The sequence below is a fragment of the Rhinolophus ferrumequinum genome, chromosome 8 (genome assembly GCF_004115265.2).
Source record: "Rhinolophus ferrumequinum isolate MPI-CBG mRhiFer1 chromosome 8, mRhiFer1_v1.p, whole genome shotgun sequence".
In the NCBI taxonomy this organism is placed as follows: Eukaryota; Metazoa; Chordata; class Mammalia; order Chiroptera; family Rhinolophidae; genus Rhinolophus; species Rhinolophus ferrumequinum.
Window position 1 is genome coordinate 721,628 of NC_046291.1, and position 10,869 is coordinate 732,496.

Below are 10,869 nucleotides of genomic sequence, written 5' to 3' on the forward strand. Positions count from 1 at the left end.
GACAAGCCAAGGAGGGGGAGGAGGCTGAGGCCCTCCCAGACTTGTCTGTGTGTCAGGTCCTCCCAGGTACAGGTCCTGGCTGTGTGCTCTGGGCATGTTCTGCCCTTGTTCACGACTCAGGTCGCACATCAGCCCTGTGGGCCGTGGAGCTCCCCTGGAGGCAGTGTGTAATGACATGTTTTGCAGGTGTGAGAGCTGGGGTCTCTGCACACCTGGACTTCCAGCCCCAGGGAAGCACCAGGTGAAGATCTGCCCCCTGAGTTCGCTCCAATGGAAGTTCCTTCCTGCCAGACTCTTCTGCAACCCACCCCCACACAGTGAGGACAGATGACCACCCGGTTCTTTATTGAGTATTCCCAGGCCAGTGACCTGTGGGGGCTGTAGCTCATTTGGGAGGAGCTATGAATCCTGAACTCAAAGGAACCATTTCCAGAAAGTTCCAGGAAGGAGAAGGGCCTCCTGGGCTGGGTCAGCAGCTATCCTGCCTCCTCCAGCCCATCCATCTTGCAGAGTCTAAGCCTGCACCGCCTGCACCGCCTGCCCCTCCAGGAGGGTGTGCGCTGGTGGCCAGGTCACAGCTTGTTCCGGGGGCAGTGCTGCAGGGCCTGCTGCAGGGCCTCGGTCACTCGGTCCGCATTCTCCCGGGTGGCATTGCAGCCCAGGAGGCCAATCCGCAGCACCTGGGGGGCAGACATGGGCCTCTGTGTGTGCCTCGAACCATGTGGGCCCCAACGAGAGCACCGCAACCCTGGGTACACCCAGGGGGCCGAGAGCTTCCTCCAGCCACACGGAGACCCCAGACCCAGGTAGACCCACAGAGCGTGAGAAGGGCATCTAGGGTGGCGGTCAGTAAAGGCCACTCAGATTCGCCACCTCTGTGGGAACAGCTGGACCTGGGCACAGGCCCTCCGCCTGGTCTGTGACATGACAGGAAAGGACATTCTGGGTGAAATAGGAGATGCTGCACCCCAAGACCTCACCAGCTGGGGAGAAACACCCCCCCCCCACACACACACACAAATCCCTGGGTTGGGAGAGAGTGCCCCCTTCTGGATGCCCTGCTATCCTGGGCCTTCCGATGACTGCTGACCTTGTCTGGGCCTGGACAAGGGTACAGTCATGGACCCTCCACATGGGGCTGAACCTAGTTTCTGGGCCCCTCCCTCACCTTCCCCAAGGAGGGCCCAAGGCCACCCGTGATCTCGATGGAAAAGTGGTCCATTAGGTAGTTGACAATGTCTCTCCAGTCGTAGCCAGCAGGCACAGACACGGTGGTGACGGTGGGCAGCCGGAGCGCCTGCAGGACAGGCTCGGTTCATCACTGTCATGACAGCTCGGGGCCTGCCCCACCCCCCTGACCTCAGGCTTCTGAAGGCGGTGGTGAGAAGGGGCCTGAAGACAGTGAGGTCACCCTCCCCCAACAGCCACCCCCATCCCCACCCCAAGCCAGTGACTGGCTAGGGCTCTGGAGACCAATGGGTGTCTTCCAGCTCAGAGATCACCCATAACTACTCCAGAGGGCCAGGCTTTGGAGAAGACTGGGGGCATCGAACTAAGTCCTAAGATCCAGAGTCTAGGGAGCCATGACAGGGACCACCCCTCCAGGACTGTCCCCACCCCTCCAAAACCACAGGACCCTGTGTCTATCTAGAGGGGGTTGGTCAAGAGCTGTCACCTTCCCACACTCGCTTCCCCTGCCTCCTGCCCTTGCACCCCAGCCTCTACCTCCTGCCCCCTGCCCCCTGCCCCAGGCCCCTGCCCTCTACCTTCTACTCCCTGCCCTCTACCCTCTGCTCCAGCCCCCTACCCTCTACCCTCTGCCCCTGCCCTCGACCTTCTACCCCCTGCCCTCTGCCCCTGCCACCTGCCCCTGTCCCCTGCCCTCTACCCTCTGCCTCCTGTCCTCTGCCCCTGCCCCCTGCCCCTGTCCCCTGTCCCCTACCCTCTGACCCCTGCCCTCTACCCTCTGCCCCCTGCCCTCTGCCCCGCCCTCCTTACAGGATCCTTCACGAAGAGCTGTAGACCCAGCCCCTGCAGGCGCCCTTGCAGGTATGCGGTAGCCTCCCGGTGCTGCCGCCAGCTGTTCTCCAGGCCCTGTGCAGGGAGAGGGCACCAGGTGGGCAGGGCAGGGTCGGGGGTGAGGAAGCTGGCTGGAATCCACAGCAGGGGCAATTCAGCTGGGGAAGGCTCCTCTCCTGGTCTGGACTCTGAGCCCCTGGAGAGCCCTTTTGAGCCCCCAGGTTTGGGCCTGGCTCTGGCCCCAGGCACTACCTTGGGGCAGGTGGACATAGTCTGGGTCTGGGAGACGAAGAGGGGACAGCCAGCTGTTGGCTCCTCGGGACAGGGGAGGTGGGGAGCTGGGGGGAAGTGGTTTGTGGGCCACAGCCTGCCTCCTGTCTCCCCAGCACACTTACCCCCACAATCCGTATCCCATGTGGACCCACCCTCTCCCCGTCTTCAGAGTCACCCCCTGTGAGCACACGGCCCAGCGGGGTCCTGGTGACCGCCACCTCCATTCCAGCTTGGCCCTGGGTGGTGGCTTTATGAGCAGACACAGCGCCACCTGGCCTCCGGTGCAGCTCTGCCGCCTCAAGGGGAGGCCGCCCACAGCCCTGGTCTCTTTCTGGCCTCTGGACCAGGGGCTGGCAATGGCCCTGGGGGACATCAGGACGGTGAAGGCAGGCCCGACTGCGGGCGGGCCATGTGTCCTGTCCTGTGTGGACGTTGCCCTGGGCAAACATCACCTTGTGTCACCCAGTTGTTCCTACCAGGCTCCTGCCCCAGCACGGGAGCCGGGAGAGGCTGCAGGAAAGTGGGCAGATGCTGGAGTTTAGTGTCACTTTACACTCATGACTATGTCCTGGCCCTTTCCCTCCTCTCAGCACACCTCGCCCGTCTCCTCAGAGCCCTCACTGTCAAAGCCATCTGGGCCCCCTCACCGCATCTGCCCGCCCCAGGGCTTTGTCCTCCTGGCTCCCCCCCGCCCCTCTGCCCACAGCCAGCGCTGCCCCTCCTCCCGCACCTTCTCCACTATGAGGGCCAGGCTCTCTCTCAGGCTGTACAAGCCGATGACGGGCGTGGTGTGATGGTACCTGGAAGACAGGAAGGGGCTTGGTTCAGCATCACTGGGCGGGGGATGGAGCAGCAGCTTGGTGTACCCCAGCCCCAGCTTGGTCAGGCTCCCTGACAGCAGGGCTCGTTCCCTTCCCAGTTTGGAAATTGTGGACTCAGAGCTGGAAGGGCAGGTATATCTGGGGGGAGCAGGGCTCAGAGGGGGCTGGCAGGTGCAGAACGGTGCTGGCTCCCAGCTCGCCTCCGGGCCCCCTGAGCCCCAGTGGCTCCTAGAAGCTCACACTGCACCCAGTGAGGCCCCTGGGTAGGGCCCAGGTCCCCATGAATGACATAAGGGGCCTTGGATTATGGCCAAAGCCAGCTCACAGAGCCCTTGGTTCACCCCTTCCTTTGAGCTATGGGTAAACCGAAGCCCAGAAATGGAGAGATGTGGCCAGTTCCAAAGTGTCTGATAGTGCAGGGGGACTTCCGCAAAAGGATGGGGGGTCGTGCTGCTGCCCTGAGCCCCCAGGCCAGGGAGGAATGGAGCAGCTTGGATGGGGGCACTGACGGGGGCTCAGAGCCCAGTGAGTAAAACTGATGAGGGGCTAGGGTAGTGAGAGACCCCCCCATGCCCCGGCCACACGCAGCAGTCCCACCCCTGCCCGGCTCACATCCTGGGCTTGTTGTCACAGCCCCAGAAGTTGGCCAGCCACTTGACGTCCATGTAGAAGGAGTAGGGCTTCGTCTTCCGCGTGTAGATCTTATTTCTAGGGAGGAAAAGCCACCTGAGCACCTGCCTGTCCGGCTGGCAAGCCTATGGGGCCGTCTTGCCAGGCCCTTCTGTTTTGCAGCAGTAAGACAAAGGGTGGGAACCTCAGGAAGAGAGCCAGAGAGGTGGGGCCCCCTCGGGTAGCCCAGTCGTGCTGGCCCTTGGGCCTGGCCTGCACCCGTGCCACTGGGAGTGACCCTGTCATGTGGGGATCTGGCCTGGCTCTCCCTTCCCAGGCGCCTTCATGGAGTCGTCCTGCCTCGCTCCCCAGGTCAGCGAAAGGTGACCACCATTTAAAGACAGGAGGGTCTGCTGCACTGGTGAGTCCAAACACAGCGAAATGACGGGGGAACCTGAGGCTCGGGCCTCACCTGCCCTGGAGGCTGCAGCACCTTAGGGTATAAACTGTGAGGCTGGGCTGGCATTGAGGGGCCTCTCAGGTACCCTCGCTTCCCTGGGCTGGGAATCCAGATTGGCCGAGCAGACCGGGCCTCTCTGCCAGCTCTGCTGTCAGACACAGCTACCTCCTCTTCTCTCCACGCTCGTCCACACACAATTCCTGATCTTACCCCAGATGGTCTCTGTTCCAGTAAACGGCACCAATCGTCACCAGGCGCAGCTGATGGTAACGGCCTGCGAGGGCTGGCCCCCATCCCCTCCCGCAGCCCACCCTGGCCTGCTCAGGGTCTGCACACTGGGGACATGGGGGAGGTTGGGGCTCGTGCCCACCCCGTGGAGCAACTCCTGAATCAGCTCCTAAATGCTGAGCCGGGCTGGAGGCAGCGGGGGCTGCTACGGGACTCTAGGACTCGGCTTGAGGCCGGGAAACTTCTGGAATGCCAGGCCCTGCACCCCACACACAAGCTCAGGCTCCACAAGGAGTGTCTTCTGGAGGCCCTGGCCCTCACCGTGCCCCAGTCACCCGCTCCAAGAGCCATAGCTTTGGCACCCATGTCAGGGTGGGCAACTGTCTGGGGTGGGCACCTGTCTGGGGTGGGCACCTGTCCGGGGTGGGTAGGGAGCATTCTAGAGGCATCTCTGAGCATGACCCGAGGGCCCTTCCCTCCCTTGCTCCGCTCCTCCCTCTTGGGGCCCATCTGGCCTCACTGCACACCCAGCCCTGGATTGGGGGTCCAGGGGTCACTCACTTGGCCTTGTCATTGAAGGAGATGAGTGAGGTGCCCGGAGGGCCATTCAGGACCTTCTGAGAGCCCGTGTACAAGACATCGATGCCTGTGGAGGGGGGGCACAGGCTCACGAGAGGCCGAGTGCCACCCAGGGTGGGCTCATTCTAGCGGGGGTGTCCCTTCAGCCAGGACCCAGCAAGCCAAACACAAGTTTTGGGGAACCTGGCGCCCCACCATGCAATTCGTCTGGAGTGAGGGAGGATAGCCGTGTAGGACCAAGCCTGGACCCTGTGGGATCTGACGCTATCTCCAGGTAAATGGAGTTCAATTGTGGGGCACCCAGTTAGTGTCTGCTTGGTGTGGGGAGACCCACACTCTGGTGTCAGCATTGTGTGGTGAATGTGGTGGGCGCAGAGGGAGAGGAGGAAATGAAGTGTTTCTTTTCACACCTTGAAGTCCTAGTGCTGGGACCTTTCACAGAAAGCCCACAGCTTCACCACCTGGGGGGGGGGCCTTATGGTTCTAGGCAGCAGTGCAGGGGGGAGGAGCAGGGCCGTGGGGCGGAGGACCCAGTGCTGCCCCACCTTAGGGGCCCACAGGGCTGGTCCCAGTATGCCCTCCTGGCATAGGCAGGAATGTTCCACAGTTTTTTCCTACGGGCCTAGGACTGAAGAGAACCCGAATGTCTACCAATAGGAGGGAGAAGCATGGTGTGTTCTCACAGTCGATGGAAACTGAGGAGCGATGGCTTATACCACAACACGGCGAGTCTCATGGATGGAGGTCATTTGGGGTCTACAGAACCCCTGAACCCACGCAGTGCCAGGAGGGCAGAGGCGGGAGGGCATCCTGGGTTCGAGAGCTGCCCTGCTGCTGTGGGATGAGCACTCTGGGATCTCAGGCTAGGGCCTCTCAGTGTGGCTTCTCCCTCCATACGGGGCAGGGGGCGGCTAGGCCAGGAGGGGCAGAGTGGCATCTCGGGGACAGCCCTGCCACCCTGCACTATGCCCTGGGCCCATCCCCAGGCCCTTCCTTTCATAGCAGTGGTGGAAGGGCCATCCGATCAGTCCCCCCTTCACTGCCCCGGAAGGCTTCTCAGGGCTGGCCTGCAAGGCAACCCGACCACGGTGCTCTCTGTGTGTGACAGGCTAGTGGGGCTTGGGGAAGATGGGGAAACTGAGGCCCAGCTGGGACCAAAGGCATTCTAGCCCCAGCACTTCTCCCACCGGCTTCTGCAGGGGCTCTGAGCGCCTCCCCAATGCTACCCTCGCGGGAGCTCGTCTTCCCACCTGCCACCCACATCCGTGCCTGCAGCCTGGCAGAAACACTGGGTGTTGATTAGCTCCTGGAGCCTGTGCTGCCCCAGCCAGGGCTCCTGTGGAGACACACCCCATCCGGCAGGCGGACGGTGGGTGAAACCTTTCCACTGAGGGCCTTCTGCCCCCTCAGAGCCCACTGGTTGGCTGGGGTGTCCGGGGCACATCCTTACCTTGCTGGTCCATGTGGATGGGGACCCCACCCAGGGACGCTACGGAGTCCACCAGGAGCAGGCAGTTGTACCTGGGGTGGGGTCGGGGCATCAGCAGAGTGAAGGAGGATGGGCTTTAGCTCCCCCCCTCCCTATGGGGTTACTGGGGGGACCTTGAGAGCCTCTGAAAGCAGAGGAGCCTTCCTCCTCCCACATGGGGCCTGCCCCTGGACTCTTAGTCCCAGGACCAGCTCTGTGTGTTAGCAGGAGGAGCCGCAGGGCGAAGCAGGTATCACAGCCTCGGGGAGTGCCAAGGTCCCAGGATCCACACACACAGGGAAATGTGAGGGCCGGCCCAGGCAGCCTGTGGTCCTGCTGGCGCCGGGAGCTCTGAGCTCAGGCCCAAAGGTCTGTGCAGGCTCTAGGGACCGGGCGGCATGCGTCTGGGCCTCCCTCTGCCAACTGCCCGCTGACCGTAAGTTCAGAGCCGGGAGGACAGGGTCCAGCACAGCCTGAACCAAAAGCTTTGCTTGTCCTCCACCTCCACGCTTCCTTAGAAAAAAGGCATAACGAGTGCCACCCTGGGCACGGAGGGACAGGGGGATCCACGGGAGTCACAGCCCAGGTTACATTCGTGAGCTTGACTCACTGGACAGGACTCGAGGGACAGGTTGTCGGAGCTGGGGCTGTGCTCAGCGGCCCCCACGAACCCTGCCTGGCTGTGGGGTTTTTCTCCTTCCAGGCTGTGCTCAGCCCTGTAGAGCAGGAGGTCACAGGAGGGAACCCACCCCAGTCCAAGGCCTATGTGCCCCCGGCAGGGGTGACGGAGGCTAGAGAAGGGAGGTAGAGGGCAGGAGGCTGCCCTGGTGTTCTGGGGTCTCAGGGTGAGGTGGGACAGGGCCCAGCAGGTTCTGGGACCTGGACAGCTGGGTCAGCACCAAGCCCTTCCCAGCCACAGGGACTGGCAGGCAGTGGGCCCTGGGAGGGGGCACAGAAGGGAAAATCCCAGCCAGACTCAGCACAGTACGGGGGTCTCTGGGAGGGGCCTGCACCCCACACCACATGACAGAGGCTGGGGGGAGAGTGCAGGATGGGGACTCTGCCACCCCCCCGCTACCACCTGTGCCGGAGGGACTTGTCAGCACCCCCATCCCCACCCCAACCTGGGCTGAGCTGTGCTTGGCTCTACCCCCAGCATGGCCACCTCAGGATAGGCTGACCTGCGGGCACAGGCTCACCTGCGGGCACAGGCTGACCTGCGGGCACAGGCTGACCTGTGGGCACAGGCTGACCTGCGGGCACAGGCTCACCTGCGGCAGAGGTCCCCATAGCCATCCAGGGGCTGCAGCACGCCGCTGGAGGACTCCCCGTGAGTCAGGAACAGCAGCACTGGCTTGTGCTGGGCCAGGGCCTGAGGGGGACAGAGGTGACAACTGTGGGCAGAGCCACTGGGGGGAGGGGCCTTCCCGGGACAGCCAGCCCCTCCCAGGGGACTTCTTCTGGTGAGGGCAGGGCAGGGTCGCCCCCCCCAACATTCCTCCCTCCCATAGTTGGTGCAAACACTCCTGGTCTCTGTGTGTGCTGGGCATCTTGGCTCTGGAAGGAGGGCTTTTTCCAGGAAGAAAGGGACTTTCTTCCAGAGACCCAGGAAAAGTGGCCCCATCCCGTTGGGGCCTTGGTGCAGTCAGCTGAGTCCCCAGGATCTGGGCTGGTGGGACTGACCTTGCCCAATGGGGAGGGGCTGGCACCCCAAGTGTTAGGGCATGTGCTGCTAACCACCTCTTACCTCCAGCCGCTCCAGCCCTGCTCATAGGACGGGGCTCCTAGTTCCCTGTTGGGCAGAAGCCTCCCTAGCAGGCTCCTCACCTGCTCCCAGTATCACAGTGTTCTTCCTGTGGTGGGTCACCTAGCGCCTTCCAGCCCCGAGCACACACGGCTGGCCAGCCTCCTCCCTTCCTCGGGGCCAGCGCACCCCACCGTACCTCCTCCACCTCCTGCAGTGTGTAGTAGCCTCCGGGGTCCTTGGTCATTGGGTGCACTCGGGCTCCTGGGGGCAGGGGCAGAGTGAGCAGTGAGCCACCCCCTGACCTGGCACACAGGGCAGAAGCCAGTGTTAGGGACAGAAGCCGTGCTGAGCAGGCCCGATGAGGGCAGGGACCGGCCACCCCAGCCCCAGCCACTGCATGGAAGAGGAAGATGGAGTGTGCTCAGTGAGCCTGCTCTTTGTGAACTGAGGTTTCGGGGTGCCCTGGTAAATACGGTTTCAAGCTCAGCTCCACTGTCCCTTCCTCAAGCCGCCTTCCCTGAGCCCAGCCAGGCCAGGAGGCTCCAGCGGTCCTACACTAGAAACAAACAAATATTTGCACAGGGCCGACTTGGCGGGTGCTTCTCAGCAGAGGGTGGCTATGGAGGGGCCACGGGTTTGATAAAGGAAGGAAGGAAGGAAGGAATGGATGGAGGAGGGCCTGAGCAGGCTTTGCCCCCTGTTGGGGCTGGGGGCTCCAGGAAAACAGGCCCCTGTTCTACTCCCTCTCTTGAAGCCCTGTACCCCCCTGCACATGGAGCCCCAGAGCCATATGTAGGAGGGTGGAGGCCCCAGGACCATGCAAGCTTCAGGGGAGGGCCTGAGGCCAGGGGTGTGGGGTGGGGGCAGGGCAGGGGCCTGTCCAAGCCGGGCAGCAGTGGGCAGTCAGAGCCATGGAGCATGGATACTGAGCTCCACCTGGGGTCTTGGCCTCTGGGCCCCCTTGAAAACCAGTGTGGACTAAAGCGGACCAGGCGAGGGGACGGGCCCCCCTTGAGCCATCAGAAGTTGTCCATTAAGCGGACGGGGTTCGGCCATGTGCGGAGCTGACTAATGCAGGAGCTGCGTGATGTTTCCAAACGCTGGCTCAGACATTAAACCCAGGCATCACCCTGCTTTTGGTTTTGTCTCCCTCTTTAGAAATTTCATTCTAATCCTCCATATTTTGTGACTCCAGGAAGAGAGCTGTTTCTGAGATTTTGAGGGGGGATTTCAGCCTCTGAAACCCTGTCTTGTGACAGAGCAGAGGTGACACCTGGGGACCCCAGGGAGTTGCGGGAGCTGAGACTGGAGTATTCCCTGCAGTGTCCTCCCTTGTGTTCCAGAATTAGCTGTCCTCAAACTCGGGGAGACCAAGGGGATGGGGGCCCCTCGAGTATCCCAGTGCCCAGGCTGGCTGGGAGGTGGAGGCCACACAGGGAAGGGAGGTGGGGGCTGGCAGGCATCCAGCCAGAGGTGGGGGGCCGTGGGGAAGGATGGAGCAGGGCCACACCCCACCGTCTGCTCACCCCCTTACCAACGCGCTCGCCGATTTCAGCTGCCCGCTGCCCCCAGATGCCATTGACACCCACTAGGAAGGGGTCCCCGGGCTCCAGGAGGTTGACCACGGCGGTCTCCAGGACGCAGTGCCCCGAGCCGCTGACAGCCAGCGTGAGGGGGTTCCTGGTCTGGAACACGTACTGGATGCCTTGCTTGATCTCGTCCATTATCTGGGGTGGTGGGCGTACAGGTCAGGCCCCGCCCTGGCACCCGCCCCGCAGGGGACAGCTTGGGGACTGACCGCTGCACCTGAGGCCCACCTGGTACATCTCCTTGTGCATGTGGCCGATCATCTGCAGGCCGCCGGCCGCCAGGACGCGCGGAGCCAGGTTGGAGGGGCCGGGCCCCAGCAGGAGCCGGCTGGGCACCGACAGGGGCTTTAGCAGGGCCTCCGGGGGGGCCACGAGCAGCTGGTGCGAGGCCATGGTCCGCACCCAACCTGCCGCCCGGGGCCCCAGCGCCACACTGGCCGAGGTCAGCACACGCAGCATTTCCCAGCTGGCCCTGCGCTGGACGCTGGACGGCGGTCAGAGGTGAGTCCTGGTGGATGGGCCCCACTCCGTGGCTCCTGCCCTTCTTGTTACCTGACCCCTGTTAATGCTTATCCTGCGTGTCAGGGCCTGACAGCAGGGCTGTTGAACCCTCGGCGGGGGAGGAGGAGCTTCCGACTCCAGTCAATAAAAAACAGAGTCTGGAGAGCTGTCCTCCACTTGCTGCCCCTCCTTGGGGCTCCTCTCAGCGTCAGGGTGGGTGCTCGGCCCAGTGCTCGTGCTGGGCCCACAGGATCCCACAGTGCTTCCTAAAGCACCGGAGAGCGAATAATCCAGGCTCGGCAGGGCTTACAGTCTGCGTTGCACATCCTCAAACTTGCTGTTGAGGTGCAAAAGCAGCAGCGGTGGTGTGGCTGTATGCCAATAAAACTTTATTTACAACACAAGCTGTGGGCCAGATTTGGCCCAGCTCAGGGAAAGACTCCATTTAGAAAATCTATATGCTCTGTGCGTATAGAAACACATGCGTGCACACCAAGGACACGGTCGTTTCTGATCCTTTTGGAAATCAATATTTCCTCCGCCCCTCTGTGCCTGCAGCCCTGAGGTTTGGCATT

The 10,869-nt window shown here is 62.6% G+C and overlaps 1 protein-coding gene across 1 annotated transcript; it reads right to left on the minus strand.

The window, feature by feature from the left end:
• Positions 1 to 322: 322 nt before the first annotated feature.
• AGXT (alanine--glyoxylate aminotransferase) lies at positions 323 to 10,388 on the minus strand. Its single transcript, XM_033112903.1, has 11 exons — positions 10,022 to 10,388; positions 9,739 to 9,931; positions 8,401 to 8,465; positions 7,729 to 7,829; positions 6,440 to 6,510; positions 4,972 to 5,056; positions 3,726 to 3,821; positions 3,023 to 3,092; positions 1,999 to 2,094; positions 1,169 to 1,297; positions 323 to 680 (listed from the first exon to the last, which is right to left on the minus strand). Exons 1-11 carry the CDS (start codon positions 10,250 to 10,252, stop codon positions 573 to 575), a joined length of 1,245 nt encoding a protein of 414 aa, XP_032968794.1. The 5' UTR covers positions 10,253 to 10,388; the 3' UTR covers positions 323 to 572.
• Positions 10,389 to 10,869: the final 481 nt, after the last annotated feature.

What these genes read in the sequence shown, in the direction of transcription:
- AGXT (XM_033112903.1), bottom strand. Translation starts at nt 10,252, where the DNA reads ATGCTGCGTGTGCTGACCTCGGCCAGTGTGGCGCTGGGGCCCCGGGCG. An exon ending in TGAAATCGGCGAGCGCGTTG is followed by an intron (nt 8,466 to 9,738) that starts GTAAGGGGGTGA and finishes CCCTGCCCCCAG; the next exon opens with GAGCCCGAGTGCACCCAATG. An exon ending in TGGCCCTCATAGTGGAGAAG is followed by an intron (nt 2,095 to 3,022) that starts GTGCGGGAGGAG and finishes CTCCCTGCACAG; the next exon opens with GGCCTGGAGAACAGCTGGCG.